Raw genomic sequence first — 27,185 nt, 5'->3', positions numbered from 1 at the left:
ATTTTGATGTACTCATCTCTTTTCAAAAGAGACGCTGGTTTGTTTCTTTGAAATTAAAGCACGAAGCATATATATTTTTACTACCTATACAAATTTTTTTTTTTTATTTTATAGCCTGACGATTAACAATCTCTAAAACTTCTTATTGTGACTTTCAGATTATCATTGGTATTTTTTAAGATGTAATAATGACGCCAACTTTACCCTAAAAAAATACTCTGCGTTACATAGATATAGAACAGCAAGATTATTGCTTCCAATCTATGTTTATGCTACACATGTATTTATAACGACTGGCCCGGTCGTAGCAATGTATTACAAAACGACTTCCACTTGTGGCAAAAATTCGAATTGTTCCATTCATTCTGATATCATTTTAATTCAGCATTAAATGAACCGGTCGTGATATTGTAAACAAGCCAAATTTCGATTGTTGCTTAGTTTGAACAAAAATCACATTTACGCCCAATTTCCCGTGTAAATTCTTTGAAAGTTGTCGTTCCTACCCGAGGTCTGTTTATATTCAATTTCGTGAGAAATTTGGATTTCTATTAAAGGGAAAGACCACCTTTGCATTTGAAATTATAGAGGAAAAGTCCTAAATTTGCGGTTCCTTCGCACATCGTAATTCATTACCTATTTATTTTTACTTTACAAACCGACTTCGTGACCTCACGGCTCAACCAATCATGGTGGCGCCCATAGGCTGGTGCAATTCAAATTTCCAAATAATAAATCTCGATTATACTCGACGTCACATACAGCACATTTTCGAATTGAAGCTCTACTTTTTAAACCGTCGGGTCTTACCGCTAGAGTTTTCTCTCTTTTATTTAATCTGAAGACAGTTCGCATATATGCATGACGTGTTGGTAACAACGAGTCGCTTATTGGCTTAATTCGTACTAATATCCGCCATGTTGGTTTCTACGGGACGATTTGTTTACAAACGAAGCTCGTAAGTTCCCGTCGAACTCTGGTGAGAATCGTCTGCTTGATCAACTTCTCGGTTTGTACGTTGTTCGCGTAAAATAAACCCGATATATCCGAAGTAACGCCGAAATGCATTCTGGGTTCTTCGGTTTTTGGACAAATCATTTAAATGTAAAGGTATAATACCACTATTAAGGGGAACCAGTCGCCTGCACATACCAGAAAGTAGTCCGTAAAAAACAAAGTAATTCTTAGGATGCATTGTATATTTTTTTTGATTTAGCCAGTATATGCAAACTGGGTATCATCTGAAAGCTTATCATATCAGGTACACACTGAATACAACAGTTTGGAACTCTGATGTAGAGAATAAGATTAGTTTCGATATTTATGACTTGCACAATAATTTGGTCTTCTCCTTTAACAGAGAAAAAAGAAAAAACCATAACGAGCAGCATTGATCAATACTTGGCTATTAGCAACAATAATGGCGTATTTAAGTGGGATTTCTCTAACAGAATTATAAATACAATAACACTTTATTTGCTTGAAATAAAAACAATGTACGTATTTAGTTATTGATGGGGCACTGAAACAATCTTAAGAAGTCATTTCATCAGTATAGTTTTAAATCCATACACAGTCACGAAGTACATTGTATTGTAAATATGAAAGATATGCTGCTGATGAGAGGTTACTCCTTGAAACACTTGTACAGCATATCGAAATTTACAATAAATACATGTAAACTGGTATTTTTGTATTTATGAACGATATGAATAATAAAGTAAAAAGAGTCATTCTCATGCTCTTTATTTATATTCCTTGATATTCATGTAAGTCGACCCGAATTAGAACTTTGTGGGTATTGCATTGTAACGTATTACTATTATTCCATTTGTTTGAGGAAATATAAAATCAAAAGCGGTAGCAGTGTGCAATTTAACCATACACGTATTTCGCAAGCCAATGATTAAGCATACCAAGATAAATATAAGATGTTTACACTGTAAAATCGCAAAACAGTAAGACGTTATAGTAAGATATCTGAAATAATTGGAATTTCGAAAGTTAATTTTCTGGTACACTGGCGTACACCTTCATGTGCAACTAAACCAAAATATTAATCATGTTACATTGATCTATATTATTATGGAATAATGTAGCGAAGAAGTTCACCACATTGTATAAATGCTAGTGGTACAAGCACCGGACGTACACAATGCATTTTTACCAGTTAAACCATACAAGCGACTAATAATCGCAATAAATCTACCAGATTCTGCCTACAACACAACCGCGTCGTGTATGGAACTGTTCAGAGAAATTGCTTAACAAATATGTTTAATCTTTCTTCGTAAAAATCTTTTTTACGACAGCAATGTACATGTTTCTATCGAATGAAATCGTGGTGATTGGGGTTTTTAACGACTTGAATACCAATGTAGGCCTCTAATGGTCGATGTTTGTGGCTAGTAGAACCAACTAGTGTTGGTAGCGGAGCCCAGCCTTAGGGATACAGTTGCGATCACTTCTAACCTCTCTTAAATTCTGTAAGAATCTGTCAGGATTTCTGTTCTACGACAGCAGATAGAACAGAAATCCTGACAGATCCTGACAGGGTCTGACAGAGGCTGTCCTGGGTCAGGACACATGTTCCCCTATTGCCTGACAGACTCTGACAGAAACTGTCCTGGGTCATGACAAAGAAACTACGAAAAGCTGTTTTAAACTGTCATAGCCCAGGGCAGTTCCTGACACTAAATCTTTCTATTCCATGTGACGTAATTTAGAACAGGAAGTCCACGTTTAATTATTGAAACCGTGTAACTAATGTAAATTAGCTAACCCGATTAGAAAAAAAAATCTTTATTTCAAAATTTACATTGAATTTCCAATTTTATTTATAGAGCTCGTCGTGATCATCATCGCACAGTAACTCGGTCGTTGTTTATGTTCCAATTTTCGTCGATCACGGTCCAGTCGCTCATCGTTCAAAAATATCATTGTTTTCATTTATAATTTTTGTTTACATTCTCTCATACAACTGATATTAATTAAATCATTTTTTTTCCTATAAAATTAAAGGTCTATGTTTCTGTTCTAAGTGTAAAGGTCATAACAGATAACTTTCAGATGTTTGGTAATTCACACGTAGTTTAAGATTGACCAAGTTTAAGTCTATGAGTTTGAAGACTTCCGGTTTACCGACATGGTCTAGATCTTATATGTAGAAAATGTAGAAATTAAAAATGTGAGTTTCATATAAGTGACAGTGACATCTTTATTTCAGTAAAAAGTTCTCAAAAATGTCATATTCCAGCATATGTATGAGTGCCCACACTTGCTTTGAGGGTCTAAAATGAATGACTAAAATGCTAAATTGTTCACTATAACTATCATATAGTGGCCCTTTTTATTTCCATGAGGGTCTAAAATTGATGACGAAAATGCTAAATTTTTCAATATAACTATCATGTGGTGGCTGCGACATATTATTTTGAGTCAACATTCTTGAATAATGTCATTTTACTGCAAAATGTATGAGTGCGCACACTTCAAAGTAGCATGAGGGTATAAAATTAATGACTAAAATGCTAAAGTTTTCAATTTAACTATCATATAGTGGCTGTGACAATTTAATTTGAGTAAAATTCTTTAAAAAAATGTCATATTCTTGCCAAATGTATGAGTGCGTACACTTTTTATTTCCACGAGGGTCTAAAATTAATGACTTAAATGCTATTTTTTTCAATATAACTATAATGTGGGTGGCTGTGACACATTTGTTGGAGTCAGAATTCTTTAAAAAATATCTTCTTCTTACAAAATGTATATGAGTGTGAGCACTTTAAAGTTCCATAAAGGTCTAAAATTTCTGTATTAATTGTTTAAAATTGTCAGGGGCGTAGCACGTACGGCAGGCAATATTTTTTGTTGGTACTGCATGCTATACATAAAAATCGGGTAATAAATTGAAAAAAAAAATCAAGTTTAAACATAGCAAGGCTTCCTTCACGTCGTACTAATACGCCTTTTTTCCGTAATCACATACATGTACTGTATGTAATTCGGTCAGAGAAGTATTCTCGAGCTAATGACTGTCAGAATCTGTCAGGAACACTTCTAATCCACGTATCTGTTCTACCAAGAGCAGTTCCTGACAGGAGGGTGTCAGGACCCATGGCAGATTATGATAGAGCTTGTCTAAAGTCCTGCCAGACTCTGACAAGGTGTGTCGCGGGTCAGAACAGTTTCTAACAGTTTAGAACTATTCTATGACAGCGAATCCTGACAGGATCGAAGAGAGGTTAGAAGTGATCGCAACTGTAGCTGACCAAAGAACTCGGTCAGAGTATGTCCTACTACAGACTGGGCTGCTTTGATGACGCTCTGGCCTATTCCCAGACCCCATGTGGGTCCGACAGCGTTTCTCTTCTCTATTTGGAAGTACGTTAATGTGTAGAGTTGAATGTAATGAGAAAAAATTACGTTTTATAGTGTGGCTGGCAAGGCCGAGTTATTGATAAAAATAAATCTTTGTTGATCTGGTTCCCGCTTCAAATCGTAGCGCATAAGCATTCACTTCATGCCCATGATACCAGTCCATTGCTCCCAACAAAAATTTTGGAGACGCTTCGACCCTGCTTGCGGGATGAGGCACTCATAGGAACCCTTGCTTGAATTTTATCAATACCCGAGATTAGAATATGGCTTAACTCAATAAAGGGGTTGAACTGACGCGAGTTTTGTTTATCGTTCAGTCAGATATAGTCTTTATATATATAGTTAATGATGTGCCCATAAATCGCTAAAATAAGAAGTAGGAAGAAAAAATTAAACAAAAATAAACCAATTAAATGCATCAATCATTCAGACGAGAAAGACAAAACAAATTAAATAAATTACGAAGGGCAACAATCAATGCAACAATTTTTAAGTTAATGCTTCTTTTACATTTCATGCAAAAGCATAATTTTATATAACCTGCGCCAAGTACACTAGTACATAAACGCTGCCCAATGAAAATAAAGAATAAAAAATGATAGGCAATCTATTTCATGTGTAATCGATAAATATCTCAATTAAAATGAAAAAAAGGGCGTTATATGCATTTGCGCCAATTTTCCAATATCATATTACAATTGCACTAAATACTGATTATTTTGTTTTCGTTCAGGTAACCGTAAACGATTTGTACTCATACAAAACTGTAAGTCTCGGGTGTAAAAGTTGTGCGTTTTCTCCATATTGTTTGTGGTACAACTAATAGATGTTTTTGCGCAAAAGCATTGCGTAGTAAAAAACTAACCAAATAATTTCCGTCCTAGTCGTTTTAAACGCATTTTAAAAAAGATAACATCTCGGCCTTTCTTTGATGAGGTAACAGTTACTGGAGTAAATTTCAAAAGAGTGTAAAAGCTACTCGTTTAGTAGACTGAAGAATGAATAAGGTGCACCGGTAAGGTTAGTGTTTTAAGGCAGATACTTAGTGTGATGTCTACCAATTATGTAATGGAACATACTGAATTTTAGCTGCCCACAAGGATTGCAAAGAGTTATCAGACCTCGACGAAGTTGTCAAAAATGTCAAGTCTTCATCTTCGTTTTTTGAACTGGAGCAGACGGCTGTGGAACTGGCTGAAAACATTTCTAAAATCCTGAAAGACCGAGAGGAAAACATTTCAAGCCTGGACAAAAATGAACGCAGCATTGTAAAGGACATTCAAATGGCCAAACTGAACATCTGCAATCATCTAGATCGATTAGAAGAGGTGATACTACATGAAACAGCAGCACACAAAATTTCAGAAAGAGCAAAATGTAATTTAGTACTTGGAAAGGTAAAGCAGTCAGAAACAGTTGTCACGGAAATCAAAGATAACTTGAAGATATTAAAAGAATGTGCATCAAATCTTACGACATTTTTGGGACTCAGGCATTTTCAACATGAAATCTCTCACCAGGAGCAGTTTGTCAACAAACTATTGAAATCTGATGATTTGAGACAAACATCGTTGACGTGGAAACTTAACCCCGCATTAACAAATTTTGAGACGTCCATTAAAGAACTTGGAGATATAACAGTGGCGATGAATCCATGCCAAGTGTATACTTCATGCAAAAAAAATAAACAGGCCCAAATTATGCTTCAGGTACCAGGCATTCCAACTCCAATAAATTGCGACAGAGCAACACTGAAACTGAAACGTGTGGTGAGTACAGAAGGCAATGACGTCACAGGATGTACAATGTTACTTGACGGACGACTTGTCTTCACAAGTTATGAAGACGGCGTTATCACTGTCATGAATGGTGACGGTTCAAATAAACATCAAGTTTTGTCGAAAATTCCAACATTCGATGTCGTGTCAGTAGATGACAGAACGACTGTAGCGTTGACGTCAGGACATACAGGAGGAAAGATCCAGTTGTTAGATTTAAATACAATGAAATTTATTAAACAGTTCAACAACTATGGCCCAAGCGATGGCGTTGCGTACAAAAATAACAAACTATGGTATTGCTCCAGAGAATATGGGTTGTTGATGTTAGACCTCTGTTCAGAGCCCTTTAGTAAAGTCAATTTAGCGCCTAACCGTAAGCAGAACCTGATATCAGGATGCTCATATCTTGCAATATCCGGTCAGAAAATGTATTTTACAAATAAAAACAAGCACACTGTTACATGCTGTGACCTCGAGGGAAAGGTGCATTGGCAAATTCAGGATCAGACAGTTTTATCTTTTCCGCTAGTTGTCACTGTGGATGGAACCGGTAGTTTGTACGTAGCAGGTTGGAAGTCAAATAATGTGGTCAGGATCTCACCAGACGGAACTTCCATCACTCAAGTGTTGTCTCATATCAATGGTGTGGATAGTCCACAAGCCCTGTATTATAATGTTTCAACGGGACAATTGATAGTCGCTAACCAAAGCAGATCTGCTTCTATTTTCAATGTGACGACTTCCGGTAACGGTTAATCTGCTGCTGACTATTTTGACCTTAGAGAAAAATTGCATGTACAGATTGTGAACAATATATTGACTATTGTGAACAATATATTGACTATAGACAAAATTTGTTAATTTATAAATTGTGACTTTAGTGGTATGCCTGAGTAATGCCTTGAACACTGAAGCTTGACAGAATTTGCTATACCATCGATACCGAAAAAATGCTGTCGTATTTATATTCATGTTGTTGCCATCGTCGTGGACCGTCGTTGTTAATTATTTGTTTCCGTGTGGTAACTATTGTAGTGAACTAAATGTCATGAAGTTTTGATATACTATAATTGTTACATATTTACTATCAAAAATTGGGGCACTGGTCCACACCATTCTGCTAAAAGGGGCCAAAAGGAGTAACATAGATTTTATTTAAAATTTGATGTTGAATGTTTGTTTTTCCAATTTTTGACGATTTTCTATACCACTCGACCTGGTGATTAAAAAGTCTCATGCAGTTGATTTATTGAGTTGACATCATTAGAACGCGTATAAATATGGACCGGAAGTTTTATGATGAATTATTCGACATACATTGTATTTAAAATGTGAAAATGTTAAAGGTTGTCCTGTTCCGCATCAACCATTTCATCTTCACGTGCCAAAAGTTAAAGGATTACGATTGGGTTTATCGACGGGTAAAAATCATAAAAAAATATTTTTACTCGGAAGTCATGTGACTTAAATTCTGAGTCTTATAACCATCATAAGTGTCGATCAAAAGGACATCCGGTTGAAAGTACTTCCATCGCTAAAGAGATCTAGTGGATGGATTTTAAAATGTATCAAATCGATTATTTCGTATAAAAGCACTGCCCATGTTTACAGTTTGCGATTGAAATAACATTTTACATTTATATATTGTTCTTTGTGCTGCTGTGACCGCTGATTTACCGATCATAACAATAGTATGCACGTGCTTTTTAATCTCTACTGGTAAAGTCAGGCCGCAATGAAAGAGGGAGGTTAAATGCTGTAAAACTTAGATTTAACCCACCATTTCGTTTGAAATGCCTGTACCAAGTCAAGACCATCCTCCCAAGTCAGGGTTTTGAGTCCACCCTCGCTCTAAAACCCTGACTTGGGAGGATGAGTCAAGACCATTGTGGTACAATTGCAAGCTGATCCAATGGTGTAATATCTATTTTGCCTGATTTATTTTGATTTTGAATTGATTATGAATCAGATTAGTGTTCAGTTATTTTGTTGTTACCCTTAGTTACATAAATGATTGTCAAGGAAAAAATAAAATACATAAATAGAAGTATCAATGCCTTTGATTCCACGTGATTGGCTACGTTTAAACCTAAAACACATTCTGTAGATTGTCAAGATTACATTTTAAGAAACAAAATAAAAACGAAATGAAACGAAACAAAAAAAAATGGAAACGAAATTTAAATGAAATTTTGAACCATCAGTATTGTGTGGATGTGTGGTTTTAGTGGTGGTGAAAGTGCTGTACACGGCTCCTTTTCATTTAAAAAAATGAAATGCCTGGATCAACTTTTTGAAGTATTAACTAAATCCCAAAATGTATCAAATTTGAGTTATATATGTACTAACGAAGACAATGTCAAAACAGAACTTGAAATTAAAAGAAAAACACATACAGTGAAAGTACTGCTAAATCTAAAATTAAGTTGTTTGAAAGTAAATGCAAATGTATGGAACATGTGAGTAGACCAATGAAGTACATACTAACGTAAAAGAAAACGTAATCTGCATCTTGACGTCGTCCTTGAAGAGTAAACTAGAAATACACACTAAAAAGAAATTAAAATGGACTAGGTGCACTGACCAATGGTAAATACCGCCGAGTTGCGCATATGTACATGTACGATACCAAATGAAGAGGGTGACCCCACCATAACATTTATTTCGTGACGCCGTACGTGATGTCATGTAGTATGACCCAATAGCTTGTTTGTAAGAAATTTAACGGTACAAGAAATATTCGTGTAGCTCCGACGACAATCCCTACCCTTCTAAGCAACTCAAGGCTGTTTGCAGTATTAGTCCTTGAGGAAATTAGTTTTTGTCCATAAACATGCGTTATGGAATGAATATTAGGTGCACTTCATAAATTTTAATTTCCTATCTGATCAAAAATGTACATGGATTAGAAATATAATTTTAAAAATATAAGTCAACTTCGTAAGAATGCACTACATTACAATTTATAGAACGTATCTGTCATTTAGCTATATATGATCTTCCGTCTATCGATCAGGCAATTGTCCCCCTCAACGATTTATTTAAAAATAAATATGTGCACAATAGTACCATATGTTAACCCTTTCGAGAAAATAAATATATTCGATTGATTTTTGATTTACGAGGAAGACTAACCGAAAGAAACTGCATATTATATTACTTGTTAAGGAGATATCCGGAAATAATTATTTCATTTCTCCGTATTGGTTTTACCTTTACTATGTACTCGCGTTATCCGAAACTGAAAGTAAGTTTACTCAATTTAGTAAAGAACATGATCAAAATGCTGATGTGCCGTATGACGTATGTTATTTAATTTCGGTTATTCAAACCTTATGCTTATACACTCTTATTTATTTCTTTTAAGTTTAAATTGTGTTTAAATTTTTACTGGTTGTTTACTATAAATATATACATATATGACTGATCATAATACAACATCTAGATACCAAAAACAATACGAACACAATAAATCACAATAAAGTCCAAAACATGTTGTTCAGAGAGGCCAACTGAATTTTTTGTTCGAGTTACTGACTTTCCTATAAAATGAATTGGATATGAAAAAAATACTTTTGTAATTATTTGATATACAATTTGTCTAATCAAGTTACAAGGTTTTAATTCTGATTTTTATTTGATGATCCACTAATAGACATTGATAAGTATAAAGTTATTCCTGTGGAAGACCGTTAAAACATTCCGAAAAAAGTGGGGCATGGCAAAACCATTCTCTTCCCGGAGATACAGGAAGATACATAAATTTTGGTTTACTCCTTAGTATACAACATAAGAGGTTGAAATCCCTTTCCACCACATTCAAACCAAGTCTGGAAATTCTATTAAATGACCTAGGCCATTTTCCCCAGGATTCTGACCATAAATGGGACCAATTTCGAAAAAATCGCAAAAAAATCGTTGAAAATGCATTTTCGACATTTGTTGTCTAAATAGAACACTATTAATGAGGAATTCCCAAAGAAGTACATCCGCAACCCATAGAAGCACCTCCGCAACCATCACAGTTTAGGAATTTTTGCGTAGTGTGATTTATAAGAACATTTTCTATAAGCACAAATTAGTTGGAAATGTGCTTTTCGCTGAAAAAGAAAAAAAAAAAAAAACAACACCAAAACAGTTTAACGTTATGTATCTTATTACGACCATATTACTTATGTCCGTAGCCTACCTGGTTTGACAATTGTACTCTGCAATAATGCGGAGGTTTTTGGTTCGAGTTTGACCCGGGAATATTTTTTCATGTTTTTATTTTTTTGTATAAATGTTATCATTAAAACGCCACTTCTCACTTTCGATAATCGATTAGTCATATTTTATCCCAGGAAAGTTCGTATACCAGTATTTAAAAGTTCGTGTTGTTACACCAGTTTTCCAGGTGTTTCCAAATCAACCAAATATATCATTGATTCGTGACGTATTTAAATGCCTAATTAGATTTAACCCACTATTTCGTTTGAAATGCCAGTACAAAGTCAAGACCATCCTCCCAAGTCAGGGTTTTGAGTCCACCCTCGCTCTAAAACTATGACATTATTTACTTGTTAGTACTTATACGTTTCAATGAACTAAATACCGGGAAAGTTGGCCCAAGCCTTTTTATATGATTATGTTCACGCTATTTTTTTTTCTGATCGCAGATAATCTACCAAAAAGAAAAATGTGTTTATTGTTTATGTATTTGAATGATGAACGGACTCCAGGAAAATATCGTCTAATCATCGCCGATAACCGGGACGAAGTTTGGAGTAGACCTACAAAACCACTGTCATGGTCGGAAGATGGAGTATTTTTAAGTGGTACGGTTTTTGGCAGATACATGTAATGTAGTGATTTAAAATGATAGATTTGTCCATATATCCAAATGGAACAATTAATAAAACGAAATACATGAAATCATATCAGACACTGAGGAATTTGGTCGGACAATGAGTGTATGTTTCTGGACTGTCTGAGAGGTGGAATTAACCGGTCTGTTTTAGTGATGTCAACTAGAAAGTAATTGATTTTATATAACATTATTAATCTTTTGTCTGATCTTCTATGAGCTAGGCTTCTCCAATTTTGATGTTGTATCATTCTGGACACACTATAGATGTATTGTGATGTCTCTTGGTCACAATCCTAGCTGCACGCCTTTGTACTATTTTTATTTTGTTTATGACATTTACAGTGTATGGGCTCCCATACTGAGCAGGCAAGTTCTAGTGATAACCTGACTAGCGATTCATATGCTTGCACCTTTACCTTGGTGAACGGATGTTTAAATTTTAAGAAAGATTAATGTATTGGTGGCTTTATTGCATAGGTTGTTCACATGAGGGTTTTTGTTACTAGAAATCGAAAGACATTACATTTCTCAGCGTGGAATGCCATGTGCCTTTTTGCTCTCATTCTCCTAGTTAATCTAAATCAGTTGGCAGTGTCTTACAGTCGCCGATAGGCGGTGGTTTCATCGGCGAATAAACGTTATGTGGACTTCAGGCCTACTGGCATATCATTAATATAAAATAAAACAGACTGGGTCGCAGTACAGAATCTTGAGGTATGTGGGTACCACTGACTGTGACGTCAACAAAGGCGGATGTTACAGCTTCGAGGACAACTGCTTGAGTACGATAAGATAGGGAACTATGTATCCATTTATTAGTTTTGCATTGTAAACCTGTTTTTTTTTACTTGAGAGGTAGTACATTGCGACTGACTTCATCAAATGCCTAAATGAAATCCATGATTAATTATACTTAATTATATGTCTGTCTGAAAAGAATTTTCAAAAATTGTAGTTACATCTTCAATAAAATTTAAAATAAAAGTTATGTTTCACAAGATCTTTGTCGCCATAAGCCGTGTTAAAATAGATATAAAATATTGTTTTTCGTCTTCATAATTGTTCATGATGGCACTAACTAAATAATGATTTTGCAGCAAACGCATGTCAAAGATATTGGTCTATAATTTTCAGGATTTCTTGTAAATTTGAGAGACGTGTTGTATTCCAGTCAGATGGTACTTAACCAGAATTTAGAGATTTTTCATTAATAAGACAAAGAATTGCTTGTACATGTATACCAATGGCTAGTTCTTTGAGAACAGGAGGTTTGATCTGGTCAGGTCCTTGCACATTCTTTGGATTGGTTAAGATTCAGTAAGAGCTAGAGCTTGGTTATTCCTTGGACTGTAATTTTATATCATCCATGGCAGGATAAGTTTTTTTTGTTTGTCTGTCAGGAGATAACTAAGAAAAAAGAATCATATTTCGTTGAGAAAACCTTATTCTACACGGCCTGGCAAGAAGTGTTCGTCCTTAAAATAGTAGATAAACAAAGCCTCACTTGTGGTCAATTGGAAAAATTTCCATAGCAGAAGTAGAAGCATTTGTAGATATTTGTCGCAGAACACAAGTGTTTTCTTTTCGTGTGAAATTTGCAAAAGAATTGTTTTTCTTGCAAACTTTTTATGTTTTGGGTCTACGAGTTCCCTGCGTCACACTTTTCCTTTCAGGGCAAGATTTGTTTCCTGGACGGGAAGGAGGTACATGGTTAGGAGTTTCCAAAGCCGGTAAAATAGGCGTCCTTCTCAATATTCTTGGCATCCTTGACACAACTAGGCAGGGAAGAGGTAGGACTGTAAAGTTAACCTTTCAAATCCCAGAAATCATATGACACTGCGATACCAAAACAGACAAATATTATCATGAAGAGAATTGACCTGGTGGATATGTCATAGAGTAATCAAGGGAACCAAGATTCTTGTGGAAATCAAAAGAATGTAATCCAGGGACAAACACCAGACATGGAAAACTGACAATTACAACAAAGAACATAAAGTAATTAAAATAATACATACAAAGTAACAAAAGTAAATGAGCAACTCGGACTCCACTAAAAACTTGGAGCATGGACCAGGTGCACCGGTTGGGTAAACGTCCTCGGACTCGACTAAAAACTGAAGATACAAACCCAACGGGATGAAAAATATCAGGTCAAGGCCACTCATGGATCTCGAATGAACGACGAGGAAACCCTCACACCATAGGACAGGCTGCATTGATTGCATAGCTACGCGCTCACGACCCATTTCTGGCTCAGCGCATCGGTCTTGTACTAACAGTGTGTGCTCGATTGATTGAACGTTTTGTCCTTGAATTAACAAAACATCCATGGTAGTACTCCAAACCACGATCAATCAATCTATAGTCTTACTTTTAGGTCACCTCGTCAGAGAATACATATCTAATGATATATCTGGTCAACAGTTTGCAGAAGAAAATGTGAAAAATCCAGAAAACTTCAACGCTTTCCATCTCATTCTGCTGGATCTCAGGTACATGTAGAGGAGAAGAGAATTTGAATTTTAAGGAATTTTTTTGTTGCAAAATATTTTATGGGGATCATAAATAAACATGATTTAAATATTACTTAATTAAAAACGGTGTTTCACTATACAAAATTATTTTTTTTACCTCACCTGGCATAAAAGGTCATGCAAGCTTTTGTCATCTCCTTGCGTCTGTCGTCGTTAACTTTTCTTTTAAAAATCTCGTCTGAAACCACTGAATATAATTTGAAAAAACTTATTTACAGTCATCCTTGGCATGGTTTCTCCTAAAATTGCAGGCGCGGATCAAAGGACTGGCCCACCGGGCGTACGCCCCCCCTTAAATCGGTCAGAAAAAAAATTCACAAGTTTCACCCCATAATATTTTTTGCCTTGCTTTGCACGGCATTTAATTCAATTAACGCACCCCCAAACTCAAACCCTGGATCAGCCCCTGAATTGTATCCGCTATCATGGTGCTTTTCCCAAACAACATTGCCGCTGTTGTTAAAAATAGAACATAGGAGTATCATCATATATTGTTGTTTATATCTCAAAAACAATAACAGATAAAGGAAATCTGAAACATCTTAGGTATTTTGGTTCACTGAAAATTTCAAATGATCGATTTACAAATTTTGGAGTTACTGACATTTTTGCTAATTTTACCTTTTTTGACAGTTTTTTGTCTATTATTTAGAAAACAATAGCAAATTGTTGATTATTGTAAATTGATAAAATATTCAGTATTTCAATATCTTTTTTTGGTGCAAATGTCAGAAAAAATCTGTTGACTCTTTTAGCACTTGGTAGTGTTATTTTTGACGTTTTTATCAGTTTTTGCCTATTATTTTGAAAACGAAATCAGATTGATGATTATTGTAAATTGATAAAATGTTCAGTATTTCGATAACTATTTTTGGGCAAATTTCAGAAAAATCTGTTGACATTTCTCGGAATTTTGACCCCCAGAAAATGTTGTTTTGGTCATTTTTCCTGGTTTTTTTTGTATGTTATGAACAAAACAACAGCAGATTGATGATTTAGTAAATTAAAAAAAAAATGTATATGTAAAGTATTATGTAACGATTTATGATTGTTATAAATTTGGGGAAAAATGATCATTTCGTTTTTAATGATTTTAAATTTTAGCATTTTATTCAGTTAACATAAGTAGAGCGATGATTAATGTTTAAAAATGCTAATTTGGTGTAAGGTGTTTGCCCCCTTTTGTAGGTTTTTGCCTGTCAGTTTTTAAGGTATTAAACCAGGTGAGCTATTCAGGCTCTTGAAAGAATCTTGTTCGTTGTTGCATTTTCTGAGGGAAGTTGTTTTGATTATTGTTTTGTATTAAATAAACCGTTCTTAAAATAATGTCTGCAATATCATTTCGTTACACTGTCAACCAAGAGAAATGAACAGGGACATATTGCATTTTGCATTTTCTGGGTTGGTTTATTGAAATAAAATATTGCTATATCCTTTGTAAATGCTTAATTAGTCAAAATATATTTGTGCTGGATGTATGCATGAATCACTTTTTTCATGGTTTTAAAGAACGGAACTTTTTAAAATTGCAATCTATTTAATTTAGCTCGTCGAAATCAGAATCTTTATGCTGTGATTTGTCTGGGAAACAAGTCAGTCTTAGAAGTAATTTAGCTGGTAAGTTGTCTTGCATAATAAGTTGCATTATACAAATATACTAGAAATATTTGACTTTAAGGAGGTAGACCTAGGGTAAGGGATATAACTTGAAATCAGTGATATTATTGTATCATATTCAATTTCACCGAAGCCTATCAAGCTTTCATTTGAAACATAATGAAATCAATCCAAGTAACGATGTACTTGGATGCTTACATGATTGATGTCCAATGCTGAATACAAGAGTAATCAAGGAACCAAGATTCTAGCGGAAATCAAAAGAATGTAATTCAGAGACAAAGACCAGACATGGAAAACAGACAAACACAACAATGAACATAAAGTAACTAAAATAATACATACAAAGAATAAAAGTAAAAGAGCAACTCGAACGCCACTAAAACTGGGGGCATGTTTTCTTTGAACACCCGCCGAGTGGGTGTTACAAATTACAAACGTTCTAATGATTTATAAGACTACTTCCAAAATGGGCATTGTTATACCCCGGGTCAGGGCAAGATTTAATGATGGGATAAGGTTGTCATGTGGGCCATCATGGCTAAATACTTTTTTTTTTCGCAAATTAGTGGCATAATCCCAGTCCCTATCGAAAATAAAGTTGAAGTTCTATGTCTATACATTAATGATTTGGTGTACATATCTTATAGGCGTCTTTACCTGCGACAATGCAGCACCAGGTACAACTTGGCAAAAGTCCGAACGGAACAAAGACCGATTTGAGAACATTGTACGGCGATATAATAATACTGAACATAAAACAGAACTCGTGGAGGAACTGATCAATCTTCTTAAAGACAAAACAAGGTACATGTATTCATATACCTGTATCAAAGAGTAATCAAGGGAACCAAGGTTATAGCGGTAATCAAAAGAATGTAATCCAGGGACAAAGACCAGACATGGAAAACAGACAGTCACAATAAAGAACATAAAGTAACTAAAATCATACATACAACGCAACAAAAGCAAATGAGCAACTTGGACTCAACTAAAAACTGGGAGCATGGACCAGGAGCACCGGTAGGGTAAGCGTCCTCTGCTTTTCTAGAAACACCCGCCGAGTTTGGGGTAGACAAAAGAGGAAAAGAAAACTATGACACGTGGGATAAATCAGTTTTCATGGCGCAGATGGATATACCGTAGCGATCCACGAGTTCATGATGATGACCATAAATCTTCTGTAGTGATGACTTCAATCTTTTTTGGCTTCCTTTTAAACAATGTTTTCTGACATCCATATGTTGAGATATTGCAGGCGTGACGTTTTGATTACTAATGATACAGCACGGCTTAAGTTAGCTGGTTATATTCACGACAAAAGTGTTTTATATAACAAAATCATCAGCGTGATTTATATTAATAGATTAAAAAATATACATTTGTATCTTATAGGTAAAAAATTCGTAAATTTTCTCACTTTCAAGAGGGGCATCCAAAAACAAAAACAAATCCACACAGACAGTGATTATACTTGCTTCAAACAAATTAAATGAATATCAAAGATTTTTTTACTTATATCGTTATGACGAGAAACTCACTTAGTGGAAAATTATTTAAAATTCTACATTTTAACAAACACCGGCGTTAGAATAAACCGTGAATTCAGCGTTGGAACAATAAAATCTGCGTTAGGGGTTAGATACGATGTGTGTGGGTTTCAGTTCCCTCTCAGTTATCCCAGCTGTTTCTATTATATTTAATTATATGTACCTTCATAGCGAAGGACCATACATTTTTTGTGTTTCAACAATTGTCAGTTCGATATCAACTTTCTGTTTTACGGAAATTTGAATTTTTCGGAGCACGTAAATGCTATATTTAGTTTTGAAGATTTGTTTTAAGTGTAAGACATTGCATTTTTATTACTATACAATCATCAACACAACATAACGAACCCTATCCTATCTAAAGCTTAATGGAGGCGCGTAGCTGCCGTTAGGCAAAAAAGCTTTTGCCTGCACTTAATTTTCCAATTTTTTTTTTTGGAGATAAAATACATTCAGGAGAGGCATAAATGATGCTCTAAAACGCTATCTCCGCGGAGCTCCGCCCCAGACCCCCTGCCATAATTTTGCCTACACTTCAATTTGGCCTCAGCTACGCGCCTGTAATGCGTTGATCACATTCATATTGAAATGTCAACCCTGCCTACTCTTTCTGAATAATTTTGAACCATAGCCACTGTAACTTTTCGTGTCATACCTGTCTAAACATTGTCTGATGGTTTTACAGATATCCAGATGATAAGCAGTTACGGCAACAGGCAGCTTTGGTAAATATGGAGGAGGAAGATTTAATTTCTGAACAAAGTTCTCCGTTTGTTTGCTCGCCAAAACTTGATTTTGGGACTAGGTATAATATGCTAGTTACATGATCGACAGCAATAAATAAATACATTGTAAATAGATGTATTCCTCAAAAATACAATTGGAAAAATAGATATGATGAAATGTTACAAACCAACCAGCGTATAACTTAAGTACACACTTGTTAATACTTTCTGATATCAGCTAAAGTCTTAAGCAAGTGTAAACACACATTAAAGTAAGCTCTTGAAGGCCTTATGATAAAATCAGCATAACAGAACAATAACAATTCTTCAAAATCAAACTAAAAAAATATAAGGACACACAGACGGATAGACGCATGAAATATACATGGGTAAACTAGTTAAACGAGGTCGTAACCACCTCCTTTAATTTAAGGAAAAAAAATTGGACGGAAACAACAAACATAAACATCATCAAATTCACTCAATAATACATTCATTCTCCCCATGGAATACCTCAACATATACCATGTTGACCAAAATGAGATATCAACTTAAAAATACTGTGGTCAGATCTAACTTGTACATGTAAACACAATTTATAATTTCAGAACACATTCCATAGTGCTAGTTGATTATGATGGTAATTGTGAATTCATAGAGAAAACAATGAAGACACCAAGAGACCCTGACAACATTGAGTGGGAAACAAACTCCTTCCAGTTTAAATTCAATTCTGGAGAGGGATAGACGCTTTGGTGTTTCTTTAGAAGTATACATTTGTGATTAATAATCTTATTCCAATTTTTCATTATTATCATCAGTATAGAAATGATTTCAATACAAAAACCTTAGGTAGAGACATTCCAACTACTAGTATTTTAGAAATCGAAATTTTGTTTGATTTTAATGTTTTCCTTACAAGATTTTGAGACCACAGCACCGGTTGATTTTCGATTGCTGCAACTTACTGGACGTGGCTTGTGTGTGTGTGTTTAAATTACTGCACACCTTAAATCATGTAAATAGACACACGTAGCATTCCGATGTGTATCAGCTGTTTTCATTCATTTCAGTAGCGTGAATGAAAACCAAATTTATATTTTGATAAAAATATTAAACGTTATATTTTATTATATTGCATAAAGTTACTTACACATGTACACGGTAGTACTTGCCACGTGCGTCTTCATGCATGGAAACAAACACTAAATTGTCAATGAATGAAAGGTTGTACCTGTCCATGTGTGAACACTGTGACCTTATAATGCAATAACTATTGTCATACATAACATCGCTTTACTTAGTTTGCCTCTTCTTCATTATAAATAATACAAGGCACTAAGTTAAACTAGCGACCATTTCGACAGACAGAACGTAAAGTATAGAGCCAAATAAAGACAAATATGACTGGTCTAAGGTTACCGTAAATAGGTCACGATAAAGTAAAAAAGGACCGTAATTGCCCTATATGAATCGAAAAAAACATGAAAACTCCTGTTTACCATTGTTTTACCACAGGCTCACCATTTATGCCAATATTTAAAAATAAAATATACTTGATTGATGTCATCACTACAGAAGTTTAATGGTCGTCTTCATGAACTCGTGGATCGTTATGGTGCATCAATCTGCAACATGAAAACTGACAGTGCATCCTTAAGTACTGTCCAAATATTTCTCTCCGTGTTTGATCCTTTAATTGTACCCTATCATTTGATCAAATTTGAAGTGGTTGTAATGTGAATAAAGAAAGTGTAATATTAGTCTTTAGTCATGACGTCATATTTGATCAAAATATTGTGAAGTCATAACTTACGACCAATTTTGCACAAATACTCAAACCTGATTTATTCAACGGGTCATAGTTTTCCTTTCCTCGTTTGTCTACCCCGGACTTGACTTTTTATGAGCAACTCGGCGGGTGTTTCTAGAAAAGCAGAGGATGCTTACCCTACCGGTGCACCTGGTCCATGCGCCCTGTTTTTAGTGGAGTCCGAGTTGCTCATTTGCTTTTGTTACTTTGTATGTATGGTTTTAGTTACTTTATGTTCTTTGTTGTGTATGTTTTTTTTCCATGTCTGGTCTTTGTCCCTGGATTACATTCTTTTGATTACCGCTATAACCTTGGTTCCCTTGATTACTCTTGATTCCCTTGATTACTATTTTACATCACTGGGTCGATACTTCTGCTGGTGGATTTTGTCCCCGAAGGTACTATCAACCCAGTAATATAATCGTTAAATTAATGGTTTTAACAAGAGGAATGAAAGAATAACTGGCTCGGACGTCATCCAGTATAAAAAGGTCCGAACCTGACAGCAGATCGGACACACTGTTTTCTTGTGAGTATGTGGTGTCCCCAGATGGGAATCTTAGAATCTTAGCACGCTCACATCTGGTATGGAAACTACCCCGACCAATTCAAATAAAAGTAGCCAATTACACGTTCAGTCTGCAGACCATCTATTCCAGTAGAAAAATTCTTTGTAAAGTTAAAATTATCAAACCATTTTCCATCACTTTAAACGAAATACTTGACTACAACGATGACGAACCACATTGTACCATATCAAAATGTGGTATTAAAAATGGCAAAACATGCAATATTCTTATAACCAACCCTTACTTCTCCAGTTACTTTACAAACAAAACCTTCCATACAAGAAGTCACGATGACTTAAGTTGCAAATCAACAAACTTAATACATGGATTAGAATGCAACTTATGTGGTTTAATATATGTCGGAGAAACGCAAGAACGATTTTATAAAAGAATGTGCGGTCATCGTTCGGGAATTAACACCATCAAATTCTCGACAGTTGATCAACACATTAATCGACAAAATCATTCAATCCTCTACATGAAAGTTCGTATTTTAGAAAAAAAAATTACCATCCTACATCGTCCCGTTCTAAGTAAAAACTATCGTAGGGAAAGAGAGGAGTACTGGATACGCAGACTAGGTATTGCAATACCTTACGGATGCAATGACAACATCAAAAGTATAGGAAACCTTTCAAGCCAATATAACAATAGCATAAATGTGATGAATTTATTTGACAAAAATCCAAGACGGGAAAGGAGTCATGGCCATCGCCACTTTACGTCACCTAAGTTACATGATGTCTCCATAGATGGTCTCCTTCCTTTCATACAAAAACCTCTTGGACTTCATCACATTAGCACCAAACTTTATTCTATACCTCTCACTCTACTACACTCCCTTTACAAAACAAGTCTTGACACTCTTGTTTCTGACCCCACTTCATCATTATACAGACTTGTTGCCATCATTTTGGATATTGGTTTCCACAGACTCTTTAAACCAGTTTGTGTGAAAAGTCAAGATGAAGGAAAACGATCATTTTTTCCACTACCGTTTGTCAACAAAGGTATAGATGTAATTAATTTGGCTAACATCCTCCATCACAAAAACGTTACCAACAAAATTCTCCCATATTCCAAAGACAAATCCATACCAATTATTTCATATTCCTATACCTCACTCATTGCATCCAACATTTTCAATTATAAAAGGCTATTGCAGAACCTCGAGATTGAGGACTTCAAGACTAAACCACCTGACTGTTCTCTCCATTCAAATATGGTCCTTCTGGTGACGTCGTTACGGGAGATTTAACCATTATCAAAAACGAATCTCCGCGTAAAATCCTTTCTAAAGGTCCGTGAACCACGCTCCATAAATTGGAATTATAACTTTAAAGTTCTTATGGATGCCGTCTGGTCTTTGTCCCTGGATTACATTCTTTTGATTACCGCTATCACCTTGGTTCCCTTGATTACTCTTTCTGGCCAATTTTTGCGGGCCTGTCTGATACAGTCACATGATTAATAAAATAAGTCCGGTCCGGGTTCGGTAATTCCGAACAATCTCAGAAATCAAGTACACGAATTGCACTTTTTTTTCTGTTTTCAGTCAGACTACGGATAAAGGTGTTTACAGTTTACTTACCGATGTGCTTATTGTTTATGTACTTAAGTGATGACCGATTTGAAGGGAAATATCGTATTATTATCGCCAATAATCGGGACGAATTCTGGAGTAGACCCACAAAACCACTATCATGGTCAGATAATGGTGTATATTTAAATGGTACTTATGTTCTGGCACTTTTAATACAGAAATACTAGTAAATAATATTTGCAAGTTTGTCAGTTATTGTTGTATAAAATTAAAAAAAAAGAGTTACAGAACAGAAAAAATTGTCTATTTTAACATTTTTTAGAATGATTTGTGATCCTTATGTTATTAAAAGTAGCTTTCACTCTAAAAGAACTTTGTTAATCTTTAACTTCGTGAGAATTACCAAACATCTTAAAGTTATCGGTTACCACTTTTACTCTTATATTGATTAGAATAGAAACATAGACCTTTAATTTTATAATAAAATAATTCAATTTAATTAATATCACAGGTATATGACAGAATGTAAAAAAAGTTATACATGTAAACAATGATAATTTTTGAACGATGGGTGACTGGACTGGATCGACGATAATTGGAACATGAACAACGATCGAGTGACTGTGGGATGATGATCACGACGAGCTTTATATATATATTGCAATTGGAAATTCACTGTAAATTTTGACATAAAGATTTTTTCCTAATCGGATTTGCTAATTTACGTTAGTCACACAGTTTCGTTTATAAATCGCAGACTTCCTGTTCTAAATTACCTCACACAGGATAGAAAATTCAGTGTCAGGAACTGTCCAGGGGTATGACAGTTTAAAACAGCTTTTCGTATTTTCTTTGTCACGACCAGGACAGTTTCTGTCAGGATCTGTCCGGGAATAGGGCAAAATGTGTCCTGACCCAGGACAGCCTCTGTCAGACCTTGTCAGAATCTGCCAGGATTTCTGTTCTATCTGCTGTCGTAGAACAGAAATACTGACAGAGTCTGACATTCTTACAAAATTTAAGAGAGGTTAGAAGAGATCGCAACAGTAATTCAGACCAGCTGGTATCTGACAAATTTAGGCTCAAACCATTTGATTTTCAAAACTTGGAATTTTTAAGCGAACGATAATTCAATTTTTCTTCCTAGATGCTTTCTATATTAATTCGTAGGCAAAATCTGGGCCAGAATGTTTCTAAAAATATATTCCAGTCATCCTTTTTCGAAAGTCTGTGCTTTATACATTTTTGAATTAATATGCCCTTCATTACAGGCATCTTTACCTGTGACAACGCATCACCAGATACAACTTGGAAGAAGTCAGAACAAAATAAAGACAGATTTGAGAGTATTGTACTGAAACATAATAGTACAGAACACTAAACAGTACTTGTGGAAGAACTTGTCGCTCTTTTAAAAGACGAGACAAGGTACATGTATTATATACATATATTACATTATCGTATATGTAATACAAAGATCGGTGCAATGTTGATCACCAAGTGAGCTTGTAGGTGGTTCTTGAAAACATCTTGTCCGTCCGTCATTTTATCATTCTGTCTAAATTATTACACTTGTATGTGTACGCGAGACTCAGTTTTGGTTCCTGCTTGATATTAATTTCCTGTTAACCACAAGATTTTTTTTATCATGTAAATAATATTGCATATATCGGTTGCCATATATGGAACTTGATCGACAATTATTTTACAGCTGGCTACCATAAAAAATCTTAAGTTTGGAATTTCCTCAAATCCTGAGTTTTTTCTCAAATCGTCAGTTTAAAGTTATGTGATTGGTCAAAATTGTGTTGAGGAACGCCTTGATGAAATTCTCAGTTTGATAATAAGAAATCAAAAGAATCTTTACATGATTTACACAATTAGTTTTGAAATCCAATGTTTTCAGTAATTTGGTCCGTATACGCCTTTGCCTTTTTGGCAGGTTGGTGATTGGTTAGCTCCCAACAGTGTGTGACGTTCGAAATATCTCTAGAAGCAAGCTTCACAAAGCGGCAGACGTTTGTTTCCTTCTTTCCTTCTTACTAACTGCAACAGACAGACCCTTTCAAAATTCTCGAGCATAATTCAAATCATACGTCGTGTTACAATCGGATTCTTTCATTTTCTGTGAGGACTGGCTGTCCGATTGTCAAACGACCTATGGTATTAATAACGCCCGATAATTTTGAAAGGTCTGTCTGCAGCACTTATAGTTGAAAAGAAAACGCACGTCTGTCGCTGTGTGGAGCTTAGTCATTAGGTGATTGAATGGTCCGGAGATACAGTTTTAATTCAAACAACTCATATCACAAAAAGTCTGAAATAGAATGCATTGACTCCTTTTTTAAGAAAACCGACCGATTTTACTAAAGTCGGCAACCATTTGGTGACGCCATATGATTATCAGCTTAAATGTTAACCTTATATAAACATTGATGTTCTGGATAAATGATGCTGAAAATATACAGAATTGGAAAAAACTATATATATATACCGTTTCAAGCATTTTATCGATCCTATCTGGGACATGACTATACACTGTTGTAAAAGGTGTCACTGTGGAAACTTTATAGAAGTTGCACAACCAAGCGCGACGCATGACAAAAAAATGATAACTTGATTATTCCATTGGAAAGTATTCACAAAATGTGCATTAGATTTATGAAATCTATTGCAATAAAAAGATATGTCTTACTATACAGGTGTCAACTATATATCATTACATGATACACTTTGACCTCCGCATATTGTTATGAATTAATAATATTGAAATTTTTAAGGCAACCCCGCCCATTTATTCTTGTTTTGAATCATTCCAATGTTTTGCTGACACTGGTTATATTCTATTTAGATATCCAGATGACCGTCAATTATGACAACAGGTAGCGCATGCAAATATGGAGGAAGATTTTGTCGACATAAGTTCTCCATTTATTTCCTCGATTTCGGAACTAGGTTGGATCTATCTCATTTTAACATTGCTAAATTTCTGACATTGGTCTAGAATGATTGAAACGGAACCTGTAAATAAAATGTCAAGTTACAAAGACCCTCAAACCGAACTTAACACACAAAGACTAAAAGTAGTGACAACCTGGACTAACAATTGGACACACTAAGAGTACAAAATATGTTTATATTAAAAACAAGTACATAGCCGACGCAGTCAAATTTGTTCTTTTTTTACTTATAATTTTCATCAGAAAATAACGCATGGCAATCAATTTTAATTTCCTCTTTTCGTTTGTATGAAAGAGTATTAAAACAGAATTTTAATCAGATGACTTGTGTTTCCTAGGGAGAGCGTCTTTAAGGTCAAAGGATAAAAAGCGAAACTATATCGACTGCGTCGGAAAAAGAAGTGAAATTATAATTTTAAAACCGGTTTTTTTGGAAACTTAAACGACACGTGTAAACATACGTCGGAAATTCGTACAAAAACTATACAATCTTCATCGATCAAATCTTATGACTTACATACATTTCCATTTAGCTGTTATTTGTATGCTTTTCTTTAATATGTTTTTTATCTAAATTTTCATACATGTATGTGGGTAATCAAGGGAACCAAGGTTATAGCGCTAATCAAAAGAATGCAATCCAGGGACAAAAACCAGACATGGAAAACAGACAAATACAACAAAGAACATAAAATAACTAAAATCATACGTACAAAGTAACAAAATTAAATGAGTAACTCGGACTCCACTAAAAACTGGGAGCATGCGGGGTCTATACATTTGTAAAACATATATGACTAACCGGTTCACCTGATCCTGCTCATAGAAACATTTTTTAAAACATCTTCTTATTTGGTATGATTTTAGATACTTTATATTCTTTGTCGTGTGTGTCTGTTTTTCATGTCTGGTCTTTGTCCCTAGATTACATTTTTTATCACCGCTATAACCTTGGTTCCCTTGATTACTCTTTCATACAAACGAAAAGAGAACACAAAAGACATTTGTTGGATTTTTGCTTTTTGGCGACATTGTAAGGATCTAAATGTATATTACACATTTACACAATTTATAATTTTAGAACACATTCCATAGTGTTAGTTGATTATGATGGTAATTGTGAATTCATAGAGAAAACAATGAAGACACCAAGAGACCCTGACAACGTTGAGTGGGAAACAAACTCCTTCCAGTTTAAATTCAATTCTAGAAATGAATGAAAGTTCTAATTCGATACATTTTGGCACCGTCGCAAGTGGAGTACAATATCGACAAAAATTAAAAACTGAAATGATAATTCAATAGGTCCATGATGTTGACGCTTCTGCATAACCAAACACTAGGTCTTTTTGTGGCAAACGGAAATAAAATGATAGATATGTTTTTGGGCAGTTGTGATAATCTCTGTCATATTACAAACAACTGAAATATTTTAATGCAATATCTTGCAGTAAAGAAAATAACTTGTAATGGATATGTTTTTGAAAATAGTGTGCCATGCAAAGTCATTTACTGTAGGTGTCTTTAAATATTGCAGTAAATAACTGTGGAAACAATTTAATTTTGGGAGTGTGCGTAGACATATTAAGTCTTATATGTTATGTTATTTTGATGTACTCATCTCTTTTCAAAAGAGACGCTGGTTTGTTTCTTTGAAATTAAAGCACGAAGCATATATATTTTTACTACCTATACAAAAATTTTTTTTTATTTTATAGCCTGACAAAAATTTTAGACGATTAACAATCTCTAAAACTTCTTCTTGTGACTTTCAGATTATCATTGGTATTTTTTAAGATGTAATAATGACGCCAACTTTACCCTAAAAAAATACTCTGCGTTACATAGATATAGAACAGCAAGATTATTGCTTCTAATCTATGTTTATGCTACACATGTATTTATAACGACTGGCCCGGTCGTAGCAATGTATTACAAAACGACTTCCACTTGTGGCAAAAATTCGAATTGTTCCATTCTGATATCATTTTAATTCAGCATTAAATGAACCGGTCGTGATATTGTAAACAAGCCAAATTTCGATTGTTGCTTAGTTTGAACAAAAATCACATTTACGCCCAATTTCCCGTGTAAATTCTTTGAAAGTTGTCGTTCCTACCCGAGGTCTGTTTATATTCAATTTCGTGAGAAATTTGGATTTCTATTAAAGGGAAAGACCACCTTTGCATTTGAAATTATAGAGGAAAAGTCCTAAATTTGCGGTTCCTTCGCACATCGTAATTCATTACCTATTTATTTTTACTTTACAAACCGACTTCGTGACCTCACGGCTCAACCAATCATGGTGGCGCCCATAGGCTGGTGCAATTCAAATTTCCAAATAATAAATCTCGATTATACTCGACGTCACATACAGCACATTTTCGAATTGAAGCTCTACTTCTTAAACCGTCGGGTCTTACCGCTAGAGTTTTCTCTCTTTTATTTAATCTGAAGACAGTTCGCATATATGCATGACGTGTTGGTAACAACGAGTCGCTTATTGGCTTAACTCGTACTAATATCCGCCATGTTGGTTTCTACGGGACGATTTGTTTACAAACGAAGCTCGTAAGTTCCCGTCGAACTCCGGTGAGAATCGTCTGCTTGATCAACTTCTCGGTTTGTACGTTGTTCGCGTAAAATAAACCCGATATATCCGAAGTAACGCCGAAATGCATTCTGGGTTCTTCGGTTTTTGGACAAATCATTTAAATGTAAAGGTATAATACCACTATTAAGGGGAACCAGTCGCCTGCACATACCAGAAAGTAGTCCGTAAAAACCAAAGTAGTTCTTAGGATGCATTGTATATTTTTTTTTGATTTAGCCAGTATATGCAAACTGGGTATCATCTGAAA

At 34.9% G+C, this 27,185-nt stretch overlaps 3 protein-coding genes across 4 annotated transcripts; all 3 read left to right on the top strand.

The window, feature by feature from the left end:
* The first annotated feature begins 4,116 nt into the window (after positions 1 to 4,116).
* LOC148606659 (uncharacterized) lies at positions 4,117 to 6,917 on the top strand. Its single transcript, XM_088546140.1, has 2 exons — positions 4,117 to 4,177; positions 5,470 to 6,917. Exons 1-2 carry the CDS (start codon positions 4,117 to 4,119, stop codon positions 6,915 to 6,917), a joined length of 1,509 nt encoding a protein of 502 aa, XP_088402266.1.
* Positions 6,918 to 9,383: 2,466 nt separating this feature from the next.
* LOC148606658 (transport and Golgi organization protein 2 homolog) lies at positions 9,384 to 18,569 on the top strand. Of its 2 annotated transcripts, none has more exons than XM_088545903.1 (8): positions 9,384 to 9,408; positions 10,820 to 10,978; positions 12,684 to 12,800; positions 13,391 to 13,505; positions 15,094 to 15,164; positions 15,815 to 15,971; positions 17,400 to 17,519; positions 18,048 to 18,569. In XM_088545903.1, exons 2-8 carry the CDS (start codon positions 10,840 to 10,842, stop codon positions 18,184 to 18,186), a joined length of 858 nt encoding a protein of 285 aa, XP_088402029.1. In that variant the 5' UTR covers positions 9,384 to 9,408; positions 10,820 to 10,839; the 3' UTR covers positions 18,187 to 18,569. The 2 variants fall into 2 exon arrangements, with proteins under 2 accessions (XP_088402029.1, XP_088402028.1); XM_088545902.1 differs by having other exon boundaries at positions 9,384 to 9,464.
* Positions 18,570 to 21,614: 3,045 nt separating this feature from the next.
* LOC148606657 (transport and Golgi organization 2 homolog) lies at positions 21,615 to 26,128 on the top strand. Its single transcript, XM_088545920.1, has 3 exons — positions 21,615 to 22,792; positions 24,216 to 24,319; positions 25,406 to 26,128. Exons 2-3 carry the CDS (start codon positions 24,237 to 24,239, stop codon positions 25,542 to 25,544), a joined length of 222 nt encoding a protein of 73 aa, XP_088402046.1. The 5' UTR covers positions 21,615 to 22,792; positions 24,216 to 24,236; the 3' UTR covers positions 25,545 to 26,128.
* Positions 26,129 to 27,185: the final 1,057 nt, after the last annotated feature.

The sequence above is a fragment of the Perna viridis genome, chromosome 9, assembly GCF_037379345.1.
Source record: "Perna viridis isolate PV_CMFRI_1.1 ecotype Kerala chromosome 9, ASM3737934v1, whole genome shotgun sequence".
NCBI classification, from domain to species: domain Eukaryota; kingdom Metazoa; phylum Mollusca; class Bivalvia; order Mytilida; family Mytilidae; genus Perna; species Perna viridis.
The sequence above is the reverse complement of the archived record's forward strand: the minus strand, read 5'-3'. Positions and strand labels throughout refer to the sequence as shown.

Excerpts from the sequence above, each read along its gene's own strand:
- LOC148606657 (XM_088545920.1), top strand. The coding sequence starts at position 24,237 with ATGACAACAGGTAGCGCATGCAAATATGGAGGAAGATTTTGTCGACAT. Across the intron at positions 24,320-25,405 it reads TTCCTCGATTTCGGAACTAG|AACACATTCCATAGTGTTAG; the intron begins GTTGGATCTATC and ends TTATAATTTTAG.
- LOC148606659 (XM_088546140.1), top strand. The coding sequence starts at position 4,117 with ATGGCAGATTATGATAGAGCTTGTCTAAAGTCCTGCCAGACTCTGACA. Across the intron at positions 4,178-5,469 it reads TCTGACAAGGTGTGTCGCGG|CTGCCCACAAGGATTGCAAA; the intron begins GTCAGAACAGTT and ends ACTGAATTTTAG.
- LOC148606658 (XM_088545903.1), top strand. The coding sequence starts at position 10,840 with ATGTGTTTATTGTTTATGTATTTGAATGATGAACGGACTCCAGGAAAA. Across the intron at positions 15,972-17,399 it reads CTTCTTAAAGACAAAACAAG|ATATCCAGATGATAAGCAGT; the intron begins GTACATGTATTC and ends ATGGTTTTACAG. Across the intron at positions 17,520-18,047 it reads AAACTTGATTTTGGGACTAG|AACACATTCCATAGTGCTAG; the intron begins GTATAATATGCT and ends TTATAATTTCAG.